This window comes from Gadus macrocephalus, chromosome 11 (genome assembly GCF_031168955.1).
Source record: "Gadus macrocephalus chromosome 11, ASM3116895v1".
Lineage (NCBI taxonomy): Eukaryota > Metazoa > Chordata > Actinopteri > Gadiformes > Gadidae > Gadus > Gadus macrocephalus.
In genome coordinates, this window is record NC_082392.1 from 10,068,580 (window position 1) to 10,088,062 (window position 19,483).

The window sequence follows — 19,483 nt, forward strand, 5'->3', positions numbered from 1 at the left end:
ATTTTGACTACATAATAACCGAGCTAGTCACTTGTAAAATGAGCAACTTCCATTATGTTTGCGCTCCGCCAAATGAGCCAGACCAACGGAGATAATCCCCTGGTGCATCCCAACAGCATCTCAAAAACACCACAACAACAATATAACAACGAATTATGGATCGCATTTGGAGACTGGAGAGATTCGAGGATAATTACTGTAGAATACATCACCTGCACTAAACAGAGTGTCCGGCAACTCCCCCCTACTGTTGAGTAATGAACACATTAAAGCCCTACAGGGAGAGATGGAGCGCGGCCAGTGCTGCGCTTCCTCACTCTTTCGACCCCCCCCCCCCCCCCCCCCCCCCGCTCCCCCCGTCTCCCTGGCCAGGAGATGCCTCGTTTGTTTACGGGGGTTCTCACCTTTGCGTTTTCTGCACAAAAGAGCAGGATGAGCAAAAAAGAGCAAAAGAGCAGGGCGCCCCGACCAGAATCTTTAAGACGGAGGAGCAACGATGCAGCAGGAAGAGCTGGTCTCCCCGACCAGAATCTCTAAGCCGGAGGAGCAACGAGGCACTCGCAGTTGCCTACTCTGAATATATGACAAGAGGAATAACAAGAACAATAATTGTAAAATACACAAACCGCCAGCTCCACCATGTACTCATCTCTGATGAGCACGCCGCCACCGTCTGCCAAGTTCTTCTTTGTTTATCGTTTCAAATCAGGGAAAAAGACAAATCCTCGAAATCCAGTGGAAGACACTTTGCAAATGTGTCACGCCTTGAATTACAGTTGGCTCCAGAAGACAGTGGGGAACGGAGACGGGAAACAGGGTCTCGATCTTTTAATTAAATTGTCGACAAGTTTATTTTATTTAGAGAGGGAGTGGGATTACGCTCGAAGGTTTGGATCAAAGGATAAATCTTAGCTTACTTAGCTTACTTTTCCAGCGTATTAGAGAACAAAGAGGCAAGTCGAAATAGCAAGGCCAGCATAATGTGGGAGAAGAGCAAAAAAGGCAATCTTACAGCGCTGTGATGCTAACTGTGGCCGACAAGCATAAAAAAACACACAACTCTCCAGAGTAAGCAATCCTATTCTGGCATTCAAAAAGAAGAAACTTTCTGAATCAACGTCACAACACTTCCTAACGCTCTTATAACTACCACGAAGGGAAACTGGACCACTGGATTAGACCGGTTTAGTCTCACCTGTCACGGCTGTCGGCTAATCCGGGTGACTGTTTGACAACTCCACCGCATAAGTGCTCAATGGTCGCCATCCGAAGAATTTGTACTTCCTGTCCAAGCATGTGGGGTTATGATACAGGCGGTCGTAACACAGCTATGCACACATCATCTTTGACTTAACCAAACATAATTACAAGAAAACAAAAGTGTTTTCATGTGGGAAAAGTCAACCAATATGTGCTTGGTGTGTGAATGGTGAATCAACCATAATGCAAACTAAAATACCAGGAAGTGCCCCCGTGTGTGTGTGTGTGTGTGTGTGTGTGTGTGTGTGTGTGTGTGTGTGTGTGTGTGTGTGTGTGTGTGTGTGTGTGTGTGTGTGTCCTCATTTGGAATCTTCACATGCACAGCGCCTCCCTGTTGTTTGTGTTTGCATGGTAGGTCTCCCTCCTGTGACACACAGCGACATTGATTTATAAACAGCGCGTGCCTGTGTGTGTCAAGAGAGAGAGGGTGAGCCTAAAGAAAGATGAGAACAAAGGGAAGGAGCTAGAGAGAGAATGAAAGGGAGGGAGAGAGAGAGGAGAGAGAGAGAGAGAGAGAGAGAGAGAGAGAGAGAGAGAGAGAGAGAGAGAGAGAGAGAGAGAGAGAGAGAGAGAGAGAGAGAGAGAGAGAGAGAGCGAGAGCGAGAGCGAGAGAGAGAGAGAGAGCCTGCACATACACTCCATCCGTATTTGGTATTCATATTTCCTCCCACCGGTCAGGCCAGCAGTTACCGTTGTTTCCCAGCCACAGCCGAGGACCTCATGGTGCACCTTCAAATAAACTCACGGCCGAGATTCCAGTCAAACACACATTAAGTTCACTAGTACTATAGGCCGAAGGGATGAGGGTGGGAGAGGTGAATGATGGGGGGGGAGCTAGCCGTTAGCGGTGGCTAGCCATGGAGGACGCAGCCTCAGGAACTGCAGGAGGGATGCCAGTTGAGCCACGAGCTGCACAGACCAGCGCCCCCCCCCCCACCCTCCCCCGTCCTCCCAAAAAGACCCCCGGTGAACGTTGGTTCACCCTCACTATTCCTCCCTTCTATCCTCTCTTTCTTCCTCCCTCCATCTCTACTCTGCTGCCTCCATCCCTCCCTCAGCCCTCCTCCCGCCCGACCGTACCAGTACCTTCCCCTCTATCTCTTTCGATAAAGTGCCGGCAAGTCCATAGTAGTCTTTCAATCTTTACTGCTCTCTTTCAATCTAGCCGTCCAGTCATCCATCCATCTACCCAATCAAGCAGTCTGTCTCTCTCTACCCTGGCATGCTAACAAAGGCCTCCCTCTTTACGACCTCTCTGTCCGTCCTTCTCTGCTTCTCCTACCCTTATTTTTTTCTCCTATTCTCTTGCTTTTTTCCGGTTGCAATAAAAAAATAATTAATTAAATCGAAGGACAGGATCCAGGCATGTTATTTTGGTTTGAAATAAATTGTACCTTGGTGGCTCGATATGTGTGCGTGCGTGCGTGTGTACGTGTGCGCATGTGTGTGTGTGTGTGTGTGTGTTCTGCAGGACATTTGGATACTGTCCATCTCTATGCTGCTTCCTCCCTTCCTTTCTTTCTCCCTCCCTCCCACCTGCCTGGTGCTACCCCCCCCCCCCCCCCTTCCACACACCCCCACCCCCGCCCCCAGCACCAGCACCAGTCCCCTCCCCCCATCTCTCCCAGCCCCTGTCAGTGGATAGATTAATGGCAGTGATCAGCCAGCAGCCCCCAACAGAGGCTGCCTGCAGCTCAGGCAAAACTCTATAGCGCCATAAGCAGCCGAGCACACGCGCATCTCACACACACAAGCACGCACACACACCCACACGAACACACACACACACTGGACTGTATACTTGGAAACATAAACGCCCACACACTCATGCATATGAATGTTCTTCCACTTGACCCAAGAACACATTCACACAACAAAAAAAACACACACAAACATAAACACGTGCACGCGCACGCACAAAAAAACCACAAGCGCACATATACAAAAACACAAGCTCGCGCATGCACACGCACAAAAACACAGGCGCACAACCAAAAACGCACACACGCGCGCACACAAACACTAAAACACAAACACACAGATCAATAGGCTATAGTGAAGTGGGCCGCATCAGTGGAGGGGTAGGGGCCACTGGGGGAGTACAGTGTACACCGCATCGCCATTTCTGTACGGTCAACGTCACCATTCCAGGTCTACCAGGGACGCTACCCGGCCACCAGTGAACGCCTTCACCGCCCCAGGCCATTAAACAACGGCCCAGAGGCACGCACTGAGCTGAGCTGCCACGGCCGTATCGCAGGAAAACCACGCATTTGTCAGAAGCACTGAAGGTTTGAAAGATGCAAATGTGCCTTTTTTATTATTATTATTTGGCGCCGCCATCCTCCGGGGTGGATCAACAGAGGAGGAGCAGCAGGGGGGCGACACCAGTAGTCGTAGAGTTAGGGGGAAAGGAAGAAAGAGCAAGTTATCCGCAAGCGTGGCATGTTTTAATCCAAATCCCTCTTTCTGCAGCAGATGCACTTATTATGAGGGTGGTGGGCGTGAAATATAATGTCCCTATGGGAGCAGTGGAACACTGTGGGACTGTCCCAGTTGACACGCCACACACACACACACACACACACACACACACACACACACACACACACACACACACACACACACACACACACACACACACACACACACACACACACACACACACGCACACAAACACAAACGCGCACACCGACACAGACGCTGGCGTGCAGACCTACAAACAGCGCGCGCAAACATGGATACGCGCGCTCGCGCTCACACAGACACACATGCGGGAGCACGCGCCTATAGCCTGTGATACATTGTTTATATGGTATTGTTTTTGTAATGCCTATATGACATTGTTTCAACATACTTATGTGCTATTACAGTTGATGCGAAGATGTTACCAAACTGTGGGACCATATGAGGACGACTGACCGTGGTTAACAACCAACAATACATCCTTGGAGTCCACTGCGGGCATACGTTATGAGCTGTGGTGACGGTAGGACCCCACCGCAGCCCGCTACAGGACTCTGGGCTACGGCAGCGTTTGTCCCGCAACACACACTCACAACAACCCAGACATTATTCCGCCTACAACAGAACGAATCACCAAGAAGCTCTCGGATTAAGAAACAGCGTGGATATCAAGTCAGTGACATTTAAAAGTGAGAGAGTAGACCGCTTTCGGTTCCTTTTCGTCGTATAATGAAGGGTATTACCCCGGTGCACTTATTCCATACATTCCACATTGACTCACGGGGGTTTCCGATGGTGTTATAGGTAAAGCCGATTGTTTGTTGTAGTCTACATTATGAGGTTGGCTATTATTTCAAACATTGACAATTTTACAACCAGTACCGAATCACAGCACGTGCACTGCGTGCTCGCTGCTTGCGACGGCTTCCCGGTAAAACCCAGAGTAGTGACAGGGAGACATGTCAAATCATGAAGGAACAGCCCGCGGTGCGAATTTATTTTTATTTTTTTTACGTCGGACCAGTTGCCTTTAGGACTTCCTACTTGTATGGCGCGCGGACACAACCAACACACATAGGTGACACTCCTTTCATCCACACCACACACATCATACATCGGTCCATCTGGTCTTACCGGTGCGCACGAGATACGCGATGGTCAGGATCGCGAGAGGGACGCAGTAGTTCCAAACGGTCGCGAAAGCCATCGTTGATATTCCCCCTCTTGTTATCTTCCTGTTTTGTATTCCTCTTCCTTGGAGAAATGAAATCAAAGTGACATGAACCCGGAGGTCCACTAGCCAGCAGCGCCTACAGCGTGTGCTTGTTTACCAGTCGTCTGTTGGGGAAGAGCTGCAGCGCTTCTTCGCATAGTAATGCACCTTCACACACACACACGCACACATACACACTTCCACCACCACCGCTCACACTTTTTTTCCTGTCTTCAAAGTGTCTGGATTTGGTAACGACTCGTCCGGTTATTCTTGGTTACTTTACAATGTAAATATATTCAAAACCAAGGGCGGGACACCGTTCCTACTGGCCAATGGTAGGAAGCCGGAGCAGGTGGAGGGGTGTACAGATTGCGGATAGGGGCGGAGTTTAGGGTTCGTTTACAGGAGATGAGCAAAGAAGAGGGGGTAGCATCTTGCATTTAACTGAAATCAATTCGCACTAAATGTGATTGATCACCAACGTCTTTTTCAGGGCAAATTACTAATTTGGTTGCTATTAATTAGATTAGCTGAAAATTGGGATTTTGTTAAATCCAACATTTGTTTATAAAAAGAAAGTGACTGGTTAATTGTATTTTCAAAGACAGTTCAATCCCCTCCTGGTGATTATTTATCCTACTCAATCTCTTTCCTTCACATTGAAGAGCAGTTGTGTTGTACTTTAGTGCAGCAGCACCAGGACTTTGGTCAGTATTCGGTTAACATGAACGGCGTGGAACTACCAGGTGATGCTCATCCGACGTGTGCTGCGTATTTCTACATGAGGTTGTCTTAAAGTTGATATCTGGCTGAGGACACGGTAAAAAAAAAAATCTGTCAGAGAGCTGCTTCATAAAAAAAAAAAAAACTGCTTCATTTCAATGCTTATTTATTTCCTTCGTTCCATGGACTTCAGTGAAACTGGGCACTTTTCTTTGTGAATCTGTATCTGCAGCGACCCCTATGGATAACACGGAATATAACAAGGCACGGGAAGTTATATACCCGCTTCAATCAGTGACGCTGAAGTATCCTAATTGCATCCATTTTTCTGTTCTGCCTTAAAACGAATGTAGGTATAGGCCAACTTGTTTAACATGTCTTATATCAACATCACAACGGTATGAACACCTCATTGCAGAGGGATAACCTGAACCATGTCTGTCGTGTGTACCTCCAGATCCCCCCTCCGTTCCCCGGTCCCCTAGCGAGCCGCCGTACAAGTTTTTCCCTGTTGACGCCAAGGCAGCGGTAGCCGTGCGTCTCGCGACCAGATGGGGTGTCGTCGGAGCGTAATGAGGGGACCAACACCTGCTTTTCCCGCGGTTCCTCACTCGCTCATGTTTAGCCCTTTGACACAACATATGCGATATGAGTATACACACACCCAAGTGACCGTGACGTGAACAACGTGGAGAGAATTCTTATCCACCCCTCTCTCCCAGTCCCTGGCAACTCAGCGTTTTGGGGAAACCACTCCAGCTTTGTTAGCTTTATATAGCCTACTTTATATTAGCAATCTGAATCAGATCGCAGAATAGCTCAAATCCTTGTTGTACACTGGCCACTGAAGAAATGTAGGCCTAGGCTACTACTTAAGGATGGGGAAGCCTAGGCCATTGGAGAAACCCGCCATCGTGGACTAGATTTGGAAAGTGGGCCTATCTAAATGAAAAAAGTCCTCGTGAGATGCGTGCACAGTTCTTGGATTTTTATAGGTCTATATTACTGTTTTATATTATATTATATTATATTATATTATATTATAACACAATCTGAGTGACAACGTATTGCCCCAGCAGCAAGCAGGGGCTGACGTCACCTCAGCCCGCTGGGAGGCGGGGCTGCTCCGCCCTGACCCGACTCCGGAGATGGTCCATCGGGGACTCGACCCAGCGCAGCTTGGTGCGGTTAAACGAGTAATGGGAATGCAAATGAGCGGGGCATGAGCTCACTCGGCGCGCAATGGAAAAGGCCAGAAGATTACGCAGACTCAGGTCATGCGTTATTAGTGCACGGGCCGATTGCGCGCAGGTAGATAGGTAGGAAGACAGACAGACAGACAGGTAGGTACGCAGACAGACAGGTAGGAAGGTAGACAAACAGTTAGGCAATTCTTAATTTAATTTGGGCGGAATGAAATTATTGGACGGTTATTTCACCCATTTGGCATGATTGGCTTAATATCCCCTTACCTGCCATTGGATCCATGCAAACCGAATGCTCATCAATATTTAATGACCAAGTTTTGAGGATGAATTTTAAGTACGATCAATTACAATTTAAGCCTACGACCAAAATATAAATCTCGTTTCAGGACCGAATTTCTAAATATTTTATGACACTAATCAAACTGCTAATGAATTGGTCTGTTGTATTTTAATACAAAAGTAAAGTTTTGGGGAAAATAGAAGTCTTGATATGAGAACAGGGTCTATCGAAAGCAAGTAGGATGATTGATGGTGGAAACATGGGCAGGTCCCCTGCTGATGGCACCACGCCCCACGTAATACCGGACAACCCTTGAAAGCAACATAACGATTAGCTAGATGCTTGTTTCCCTGTAATCTTCAGACCAGCTTGCTGACAGGAGGCTATGGTATCCAAAAAGCAAAGCAGAACCATTTTCATGTTATCCAAATTTCAACACCTTTGATTATATGGTCAACGACGTGTTTAAAGTACATATTGGGGCCAATTGCATAGAATGCAAGTGCACGAGGTAAAAAATGCAGTTTCATACTTAAAACGAGGGTCACTGAATATCTGGTACTTTTTGTATGTTTTCAATGGTAGGTAAGTGGATACCAATGTCATGAAATGTTAACATTTTACCAACGTTAACAAAGGTCAAATGTTAATCATTTTCCCTTTCCCTTTTTCTCCAGTCTAAGTCGATTCTTGGCGATGATGCTACACTATACTGGAGCTGTTTATTCAGTACAGCATGCATCAGGTCAAAGGGTCACTTTCGAAAACATACACGTCCTCCGTCCTTCATTCCACTGTGGATGAATAACTCTAGTGGCATATCTTCTTTTAGCTCCTTGTCATGGCCAACAACATGCTGAACCCCCTTTCTTTTTTGCTCAATGTCCATGGAGGAGCGCACAGCCTTTCACCCATGACTGACTCAAAGGCCACAGTCAAATGGTGCTCAGTGGCATTTCGCATGCAGAGGCCATTTTAAAATCACCAAATTGCATTTCTTTCGTCGATGCGTGACCTTTATTTAAAAACTCTTTTTAGGCTCCCGTTGCGCACTGTTGTGTATTTCCTTTGGTGTTGATGGGGGGGGCCGTAAAATAATCCCCCAAAAAGGTTTGTGGAGTAGCCGGCGAGACACAAGCAGTCTGTTAAAAAAAGTAAAAAAGAAGCCTTGACAAAGGACGGCGGGCGACGCAGGGAACCGGGGAGAGGACTTGAATAATCAGTTTAATAACATTATCCTGGCTGTGCTCCGCGGCCCATGCACACGTTAATGGAGGATGTCACCGTAAACCGCCGCTTCGCTCGTTATTAACGGCGGCCCATGGTCAACCACACACTGATAATAACGGCGTATAAAACCCGACATAACTTCAACACAAGAGCCTAATGAAATTCACACCGTTACGGGCACGTTTATGGTAATGAGTGATGGCGCTCTGGCACGGAGTGGAGGGTTATAAGGCAACAGAGGGGAAAATTAAAAAAAAATGAAGTTGTAATTCTAGGTGAGGATTTGAAGTCGAGGAAGCAGGGACCAGTGGAGAGTGCAGTCCCAAGCAGAGCCGCCTTGTTCAACCTTGTCTGCACTTAAAAGGAATTGATGGTCAAGGTTAACTGACTTTTTCCATTCCTCCTCCTCGTGTCTGTGTTTTGTATTTCGTATATACTGCGACTTTCTGTTGGGTAGTCTGAACAAGGGTTCCGGTACGGCTGATAGCAAATATCTCTCTAGGCTGGAGGGAGAGTATGTTTATTAAGAGAGGAGAGTGGTAAACAAAATAGAGAATGTGGAATGAAACTAAAGTGCAACCAAGTGTGCATGGGCATTTACATTTTTCACAGCCGCAGCCTCTTCACCATTTATTAGCTGGCTTAATGAGTGGCATAGAGATGAGTACAGAGACCAGTATCTTCTCAAACTCTTTAATATTCACATCCATTCGTAAATGAAAGGTTGATTTTGTTCTATGTCATTTCACACAAGTACAGATAGAAAAATATATATAGTGTACATTTACGCAAATCTGGATAGAAATATCAATGTAACCGTTATTTAAGGTGTGTCGGCATTAACTTCAAGAAATCAGAAAAAACAGCATTGCTTACATCATACACCAAGCTTTAATTTCCGTTGAAGAGTGTATCATCATTAAAAAAGCTCAAAGCTGTAAAAAAAAGTGCTATAGAGTGCTTTCCCCTTTCAAGGTTACAGGAAAATAGCTTATGGACTTCTCTCAGCCCATTCAGTGCCCAAGCTCCATCCCCTTTTACCCAAAGCGCGGCTCTCCATTTAGTGGGTTGCAGAATCAATGAAGAGAAAATTGCCCACTTTTTGCTCCAAACACATTTCGCAGCCTCCCCCTAAGGCTGGGCCAGAGAGAGGAAGTGAGGGAAGGCATGTGGGGGGGGGGGGGTATGGGGGTCCCTATCACAATCATTCCTTCTATTCTCCTGTCTTCAACACCCATCTCGTTACTGGGGTTCGATTTTTGGCTCCCTCCACGGTGTCTCTGGTCTACATTCTCCCCAACCGCGCTCCCAGCCCAACCATCCATAACCATCCATAACCATTTAAACCTTCTTCTTCATCCCTACTACCCCCATCTAGAGAGCCCAAAGCCGTATACTGTGCCGTCTTCCATCTTCCCCCACCTCCACCTCCTCCTCCTCCTCCTCCGCCTCCCCCTCCTCCTCTTCCTATTCCTCCACCTCCACCTCCTCCCTAGCCTCTACCTCCTTCTCCTTCTCCTCCTCCGCCTCCCCCTCCACCTCCTTCACCTGCTCCTCCTGCCTGGTGGTGCTCAAACCAGTGGTTGAGTGTCACCGCTGAGGGAGGCAGGCAAGGACTCTGCACTTCCCTTGTAGATGGGTTTCTTCTGGGAATGGTCATCGCTGAAGAGAGAGAGAGAAAGAGATAAAATCAGAAGATGAGTGTTTTTGCACAATTAACCTCCCAGCAGCCCACAGCGGGTGCTGGGAAAAGTATATGTGGACTGTGGAGAAAGTATAGACTGCAAACTAGTCATCTTCTGTCCGTGATATGAAAGTCGGCATCTCGAAAACGTTTTTTGTTGCTGGCGTGCAGGAATTTCTTAAGCAGTGTGTGAAGTCTGAGACTTCTCTGTGTGTTTTTACAACATGCAGCTTGCTTTAACAGACCTCGCTCTTCTCTGGCACACATTTATAGACAACAGAAACATCCACGCGTAGACAAAAACATCAGGAAAACCAAAACACGACCCTGGTGTGTGCAAAAAAGCAGACAAAAAGGTGAACTGGGCAAACTCTCATGGCCAAAGGGCCCTGTGTTAGTTTTCAGAGTTGACGGCACGCCTTTTCCCCATGCACTGACGAGGTTAATGAGCAAGGGGTCACACTGCTCATTAACATTCGCTGCCATTGGTCTTTGGCTGACATGTGCATAATATTCCGATCCGCACAGAAATGACCCCGGTGCCATTAGTCAAGGCAGCGGTCTAAGTGTGGAAACTGTACAAAACCAGAGTGGATTATAAAGAGGTAGGGGGCCGGGGGCGGGGTCGGGGAGGTAAACAACATGGTGGAGGGGGCGAGCACCACGAAGAGAGACGGCACTGTTTGGCTGGTGATTATTCTGCCCTATTATGCTTTAAAACTTCAAAAGAGCATGGGTCCACAGATGTGCACAATAGGCCATTGCAAATAAAGCCAGATTCACACATGCACACAGCAAAGCACGTATGCGTATACATAAACACAATGCCTAATGTTATGTATGCAAACATTAAGGATTATTTTTCAAAGCAAAAAAATATACCGGCACAAAAGCGGAACACACACATACACACACACAGAAATATATATATAAGAGGCATATGAACATACACACACACACATTCCCACACTTTAAAGAAAGGGCCTTGGTACCATAACTGCAGTCAAAGAGAAATATTAAAGCAATAGCCATATAATATGCGCATATAGACCAAGCTACAGAATGAGAGCTGGACTAAAGGAGGGCAAAACAAGGACGTAAGTGCAGATAAAGCGCAAATAAAAAACAAACAATCAAAGATGCATAACACGCACACACAACACCCACATGCATAACACACACGCACAACACACCCAGTCACACGGGCACGTAACACACACGCTCGCCGAGCATCGGGACGCACAAAAAAACGTGTATGTAAGAATTGTATGTAAAAAGCACTAAATTATTCAAAGATTCATTGTAAAATTCAAGATTCAAGTAAAGTTATAAATCCTCATTCACATCATCATAGATCATACATCATCTGTCATATCCCGTAACAAATGGCCAGTGTAACTGTCGACGGGGACGCTATCGTGACGTATCACTTTAAGCTAGTAGACGTGAATGGTCGTGAACACAACACTATGAAGATGCGGCTGCAGGGTGTTCTCACATGGGTCCCTTGGCCTGCTTGGCGCGCTGGGCCGTGCGGAACAGGAACACGCTCATAGTCAGCATCAGCACCAGGAGAGAGGCCGCCACCGCCGTCATCAGCAGGACGCACCCGTTGGTGGTCCTGTACCAGGAGGAGCCCTCTGTGGACACAAAGGACCAGGTTCATACTGTGAAAAGCACGCATTTATCAGGAGAAAGGTGGTATTGTTGAGGTTCCACTCAGAGGGAGTGAAATGATCTGGCTGTGCGTCTGATCCGACTGGATATGTTGTGAAGGTTGCCCTTGGCTCTTGTTTCTGCTGACCAAACAACAGTAAAATTCAGTACGAAGCCTGCGTAAGGGATTTGGATCCGGCTGTTAAAAGGCATAGTTCAGAGGCGGGAACGGCTCTCCGAGGGAGGGGGAATCACACACACACAATCGGCATCACAACAGGACAACAAAACGATAAAAAACTGAAAAACAACACACAAGGAAAATATGTTTATGAGCTGAGACTCCGGAGTGAAGAACTTTTACCCAGAGCACAGAATAAACATAAAACAAATTCTGTTATGCTGCTTCCCGCTACTTTCTGTATTGCAACAACATTTCAAAAAGGTTTGAATAAATCATTCATGAATCACAAAACTTGCCTACGCATTTAAAGCAACAAGATCCACATCAAATACAGGTTATGCTGTCGTATACCACACCAGCAGGAGTGTCTGTTTTGGTCCACAAACAGCCAGGCCCCGGTCCCGGTTCAACCGCCCGGTAGAGCTCGCCTGACTACTTATCAGGGGGGCTACCGCACAGAAGGAGCACGGAGCACAGTTCAACATTTGCTCATGCAATAACTCCCAAGCAAGTAAGTGGCTGTTCATTCAAGACCCTCGATGTTCCTGATTTCCTAATCGGTGCGTGTGCCCCCAGGCGTGCATCCTAGTGGTCCAGTGGAGCGCGCCGATGACTTAATCACTGCACGTACCAGACGAAGAAATGTTCACCATAATAAATAACACACATCAAACACATCCGGTTGTCTTAATAGCCTTTTTAGAGGCTGTGTAATTAGAGGCAGCGCCATCGGCAGGCGGGTGCATCACGCTAGGTGACAGCGCGGCGTCTTTGTAAATCCGCAGGTCACCGACGGCTGATGAGGATGGATGGAGTGACAAGGAGCGGATTAGCAGTTATGTTGTAATGGAATTCATTCCCCACTCGAGTACAAGCTTGACATCTGGCAAGCTGCCCAAATGGATAACTGTATAGAATTTCTATAGAGTTTGGTTACCATTTACTATTTAGTCTTTTGCCAGTCTTTTATCCAATGCAATACAGGTCATTAAGAACATTAATTGCACTTGTTTTGTATCTTGCGCGGAGACCAACCACTCAAGGTACACACCGAGTGTACTGCTAATGTTCTGGAAGGTTTGTTTTGCTGCTCTGCGTTTTCCATTTGCCTCCAGAGTGATTGATTATTTTCAACGATTCTGATTCAACATAAAAAATGTAATTCATCCTGTGGGATAATAGATATCTTCTGCTGTTAAAAGTAATAGGCTGAATGAGTAAGTAAATCAACAGCTTCCTATCGCTTTCTACGTTTAGGGCTATGGCAGAAAAATATAAAAACAAACAATTCTTTGTCGGTTGACGCCTTGTGTCTGCAGTAAGACGCCCATTTCCTCGGCTGAGGACAGAGTTTTGTGATATTTAGTCGGTGTAGTGCGAACATGGCCTTGGTCAAGCTGTCATATCTGCCGTTTCTTTAGCCGCTCTTATAGCCTACTTGACATTTTCAAAGGGATTCTTTGTCCGTCTGGGATTATGTGTAAAGTTCAGTAAAATGTGGGCATTTGGTCTATTCAGACCGTGAATAAAAGCTTTATAATGTCCGGTCCATGTCCTCTTTTGAACTGAAACGTACACATTTTCGATATAGATATTGAACCACTTCTCTCTGGATTGCTTTTGTATGTTTATTTGTTGTTGTTATGTAAAATATATTTACGTATCCGATAGCTCTCATCTGGCATGGGTTTTGATCCAAACAGACAAACGACTGTCATGTAATCAGCTGCCACTGAGGATTTGAAACCACATGCCTGCACTCTACCTGTGGGAATCCATGAGAAGGTAGACCAACCCCTGTCTCTTAACGACATGTACTTGACTGCAAGTCGCTCGCAATGAAAGTGTTTGCAAAGAAAACACGATCCCTTTTGAAATGTGCGTGCGTCCCTTATAGTGCAGCGGACACTTGCACTACATGTACGACTTCCCCTGCCTCCTACGGCACGTTCCCATGCAGTGGTACGTACCGGGCAGGACGTCGATGCTGATGATCTGGCTGCTGCTGAGAGACCTCTCGACGGGGTCCGTGGCTGTGCACCGGTACAGCCCTCCATCACCCGCCTGCACGCTCCTCAAGGTCAGCTGAGGGGAATCCAGCATCCAGTCCTCACCCTGGGCAGCCACACAGAGACACACACACACCGAGACGGACACCACAGTTAGAGACTGCCACAAAAAAGAGCAGGAGAAGCTCTGGAGATTTTTCAGCTAATCTGCGCACGGCCTGGAAGTGTTATAATTTGTGCCAAATTAAGCCTATTGTACTCACCTGGGGGAACAGCAGCTAAGGAAGCATCGTAAAAGCATGGCACAAAGGAGGGGATGAGAATAACAGAATGAGCGGCAGAGAAATAGGGAAAAGTGTGTCACACGTGAAAGCGCACAGGTACACACACACACACGCACACACACACAAAAGTGGTTGTATGGGCGAAGAACCCTGGAGTCCGAGCAGAAATGTATTTACCTGGGCATAATCCCATAGACTGAACGTTACATCAGCATGAGTCAATAACCCAGATAACACCGTCATTAGCAGGGAGTCGTGCGGCAGCGGCGCACTGTTAACACAACGCGTAATGAGACGGCTGGGGAGCGCGAGGTATTGTTGACTCAGAAACAGCAGCACAATTATGGGATGGAGCTCGACATGGGAGACAACAAATAATAGGGCGGACACAAGGATCGGGGGAGAGGGGAAAAAAAAGATGAACTACAAAAAAAGATGAGCAAGGAGGAGGACCTACTTGTTCATTTGTTTTTGTTTTTGTTTTCTGTGTTTGGAGGAGAGGGTGAAAAAAAGACATTACACCGTGAAAATGATTTGGCGCCTGGGAGCTGCAGCTCCTGCCAAGAAAGTCCATTTCAATTTGAATGGTTCAGAATTAAGAGGATTTCCCATAAAGGCCAGGTCTGGCCAGAGCGGCATTTTGTATGCAAATCCACTGGCTCCCGATGCAAAGTGCCTCTCTGGCTGCAGGGTGTTGTCATTATCGGGAGGGACTGGGGGGGGGGGGGGATCGGTGTGTGTCTCTAGTGTGGGTCCTGATAGGAAGTTCTGTCCATCTTTAAAGTGCAAGGGGTAAATAACGGAGATTCGGAAATCTATTATAGACTGTAAAATAGTAGGAGGGCACACACAGGCAGGTGCAGGCTATCACACACACACACACACACACACACACACACACACACACACACACACACACACACACACACACACACACACACACACACAGATTGTGTGAGTGTGTGTGTTGGACTGGCAGATTTATTGAGTGGCTAGTAAGTGAAGAAACTTCATGTTCAAGAAAGACCATTACTTTGCCCCTTATGAAGGCACTACATCACAAAGACATTGCCTAAGAGGGAAATGGACAGTTGGGCAGTCATAAAGTTTGATACATTCCTTCAATGAACTGACGTATCAGTAGTTAACTTGAGTCATCAGGGTGAATAACAAAAGGTGCATGGCACGCTGTCAATTTTGTCTTTATTCTTTCCACATGCTATGGCTATAGGCTATGGTTTTGTGCCAAATAATTCACACTAGTGGCCATTACAATTGATAGCGCTGCTGAGGCCATGGATACGATGTAATGTTCTCTTTTTACCACAGGGTGGCGGTATAACTAATCACTCATCAAATTATTATTCCAAATGCCCGTTGTGACTTTTTAAACCGCAGTCTTAATTTCCCCAGAGCAAGTGTTTGCTTACGTTTAGGGAACAGCCGCAGTTGAATAATTCAATGACGATTAACCAAAACGTCAGATAAATCATTGAGAACATATCCACACAATTGTTTTCAGGTTGACTGGCTCTCGTCTAAACCTCATTAAACTATTAATACTGTGTAAGTGGTCTCCTTCAGCTAACTACCGAGCTCAAGCCAACCATCTGCTTGAATACAGAGGACACACCAACACAGAAAGGTTGGACAAGAAAGTTTGGTGTGAGATTGAAGACCCAACACACAAGACAGGGAAATGCAGAGGTTTTTCTCCAATAAAAGAAAAAGGAAAAAAATAACAACCGGAAAAAAAGTGAGTGAGTGGGCGAGAGAGGAAGTGAGTGTGTTTGTCACCACAGAATTGCCATTGCAATGAGACACCACTTAATTGCATTCCCTGAAAAAAAAATATATATGGCAGACCCCGACGGTCTTTCTATCGTATCACAATTTTCCCAGAATCGCTGTACATATCGTGTTGGCACTCAAAAACCATTGTTATATCGTATTGTATCGTATGGGATTCCCCGTCTTTAGTGAAGGATTTCATCTTACCTCTTTGCTCCAGTAGAAGTGCGGTCTCCTCCCGTGATGACCCCTCATGGAGCAGTCCATCACCACATCCTCCCCCGGGAGCACCTCCAGGATGCTTAGCCTCCTCAGGGAGCCCAGGAGCTGACTGCCCCTCCCCTGGGGGTGGATGGTCGGGCTCTTCATGACTGATGGACCAAGAGTCGGAAAGCATTATTATTATTTATAAATAGGACTTTCTTAGTTAAGCTCTGAACTGTGTGTGTGTGTGTGTGTGTGTGTGTGTGTGTGTGTGTGTGTGTGTGTGTGTGTGTGTGTGTGTGTGTGTGTGTGTGTGTGTGTGTGTGTGTGTGTGTGTGTGTGTGTGTGTGTGTGTGTGGATAGGGATAGGGTTTTATATATATTATAAACACACATACAGATATTTGTAGTTCGTATGCATCTATTTTTCTGCATCATTTCTTGAGATAGGCACCTTCACCAACATCTCATTTCTTATTACCAAAAACAACTCAAGATATTACTTGAGTGTATTTCAATAAATTAATAACCCCTTTCTTGAAGGGGTATGCGTTTGGGGGGTTGTGTGTGAATAAAAGGGGGCTTTTTGACCTGTATCGAGAGAGAGATGCTATGTTCGGACTGGTCCTGCAGTGTCTCCCTCTATCTCTGGCTCTCCTAATTGCCATAGTCCCATCCAATCATTGGCGGTCATTGATCCCCCATCCCCCAGTCTATCAAATAGCTCTGTGGTTCGATTGAACAGCCACTGAGAGGACGTGGGGGGTGGGTTGGTTGTATAAGTGGAGCAGTAACATTGTTTACAGGATGTGCTCTCCGTATATCCTCAAACAAACCTTACAGGCCAGCTTTTGACATTTATAAATCGCTGCTGTTGCATGGTGCTTTCCGTAGCTGCAGAGCATTCCTGACTGTTACCTACCAAGGCTGGTGATTACCTGAAAACGTGTTGGTCCGGTTCTCTGCTGGGAGGGAAGTTGTGTCCACATCGAGAGATTCTCTTTCTCCACCTGGCACTGTAAAATGTAGCAGGGTTTGGAAGGACAGGGGATACTTTTACTGAGTTTTGCTCTCCACAAACCCAAACAATCCACAGACAAATCCAAAAACAACAAAGAATGAGGAAATTGAATGACATAACCACATCCTGGTTGCCTCAAATTCCCCTGGTGATCTCTCAGAGTCCTACTCATATCCAAGATGTAAAATATGTGGGGGTTTTTTGCATATGTTTTGCATTGTTTGCTGTGTTCCTGGCAGGACTTACGAAACATATTCAGGGTAAGGGCCTGGGAAGAGTTGTCTGGCGTGGAAGCGTTGTTGGAGACGCAGGCGTAGACACCACTCCAGAAGGGCATCATGCTAGGTATAGTCGTCCTGTGGAGTGGCTGATAGTTTGTGTCAGACCTGTCCGGTAATAAGAAACGCCAGCGACCTTGATTCTAGTGGCGGGAGCGGAAAGAAAAAATGAATATGCAGATAAGAGTCATGTGTTTTCCACTAGTTATCAGTACACATATCAAGGGCCACCTGAGGAACAATGCATTTCACCATTGGCTTCATTGAATATCCCCTTGGTATAGGTTACAAAACAACTTTCAAAGATTAGTCCATCTGAATTGCCACCTGTACTATAAAATATGATAGCATATGTTGTCGTGGCGACAAATAGATTTGTACCAACATTGTATCAACATTTTCTGGATGTTATTGGATGGACGGTACTGGATAATGTTGTATAGCACTTTTTATTTCTCACGCAAACGCTTTAACAGCCGAAAGTGAACCCAAGTAAACCAGTGGAGAGCTGTGAGCGAGCTGTCGTCATACCGTGAGCTTCCTCAGGTGAACCTGGCTCAGATCAACCCCAGGATCTGTGCTCATGCACTCCAGGATGACCTCAGCATTCTCCAGAACCGGCTTGCTCGGTCCCTGAACGTAGAGGCCTCCTAATGGAACAAGGAAGAAGCACATATATTAACTTACTAATTACAGAAGAACGTGTCACGTGCCATGTGAAACGGAGTAGCCTATTGGCGCGTACTCTAGACATATAAGCCTGCAAAAACATGTGTGTGTTAACCTATGCTGTTAATGTCGGCGGAGACTACTGAAACACATTTCCAGAGACAACTATGTCCTGTTAATGCTGGAATTGTGCCAGAATTTAAGAGCAAAAAAACATAGCAGAAAAAGGTTACACTATACAACAAAAGGCTTTATTGTTCAGTAAAGCCTAAACTAAAATAACGAAAACAACACTGCGTCACACTGGCTACAGTGAAGTCAGTGTTTCACATTCATATGAGATTGAGACTAAACAGCAATAGCATTTTATCAGCCTCATAGTTAAATGTAGAGCAGATACCAGGAATTTATATTGTATAGACTAATTACATTTTATCTGGAAACCTTAGCGTCGTCATCTTATTGTGCATATATATTCTACCCTTACGTTCAACAATATTTGCTTATTCTGTATACAGTATTCTTTTTATCTATTTAAGGCTATCTAGGTTTGCTGTAATGTATCACTGAAAAAAAGATTGTGGCTGTCCAAACCGTCAGTAGAGCAGTTTGATTAAACATCCTTATATTTAAATTCGCTGAAAAGGTTACACGCGTGTATTATTATTGTTTAAGGACTAAAGTCATATTTACCGTCATTGCCATGGATCAGAATGACCAAAAATATCACCAGAACTTCCTTCATTTCTGTAACTTCTGTAATTTCTGTAACTCAACAAGTGGTGCGTCGTTTAGTCTTTCTTCTGGAGCAGGCGCTTGGTTTTTATTCCCCAGATTATGGGGTGTGTCGGTCGCGCCTTTCGCTTTCCGTTTACATTGTTTTGACCGCGCACACGACACTTGTATCACAACATGTGACCATATCACCGCATGGGCCAAGTGCGTCACTAACTTTTGGATATGTTTTGCCTGGGCTGGTTGAATCTCCCTATCATTTCCAACATTTGGGGGATTTCGATACAGTCGTATGCTTTCGTTTTAGGTTTCCTAACTGAACACTAAACAAGACGCGACTACAATTACACAACACTATAGCTGTGCAATTCAGAAATAATTTTAAAAAAAAAGTACAATAACAACAAGCACCGTCACAGGTGGAATTCGATTACAATAGAAGTGGCTACTGAAATGCAGCACTTCATTTTCTGTCTTTAAAAATCAGGCGCGAGTGCGCCTGTCGTGAGAAGCGTCCCCTCGTAAATATTTTCTTGGATGTTGTAAATCAGTTAATCATTTTGAAAAGTACGATAAGGCAATATT

The 19,483-nt window shown here is 45.9% G+C and overlaps 2 protein-coding genes across 2 annotated transcripts in view; both read right to left on the reverse strand.

The window, feature by feature from the left end:
- cadm4 (cell adhesion molecule 4) overlaps positions 1-5,269 on the reverse strand; it is a 42,190-nt gene extending 36,921 nt beyond the window's left edge. The window contains exon 1 of the mRNA XM_060065172.1: positions 4,861-5,269. Coding sequence (XP_059921155.1) covers positions 4,861-4,933 — 73 coding nt within the window. The 5' untranslated portion in view covers positions 4,934-5,269. The remainder of the gene's footprint in view (positions 1-4,860) is intronic.
- Positions 5,270-9,062: 3,793 nt separating this feature from the next.
- si:ch211-79k12.1 (uncharacterized protein LOC568891 homolog) lies at positions 9,063-19,041 on the reverse strand. Its single transcript, XM_060064183.1, has 8 exons — positions 18,857-19,041; positions 18,026-18,144; positions 17,463-17,637; positions 17,134-17,211; positions 16,199-16,362; positions 13,878-14,022; positions 11,566-11,707; positions 9,063-10,045 (listed from the first exon to the last, which is right to left on the reverse strand). Exons 1-8 carry the CDS (start codon positions 18,906-18,908, stop codon positions 9,955-9,957), a joined length of 966 nt encoding a protein of 321 aa, XP_059920166.1. The 5' UTR covers positions 18,909-19,041; the 3' UTR covers positions 9,063-9,954.
- Positions 19,042-19,483: the final 442 nt, after the last annotated feature.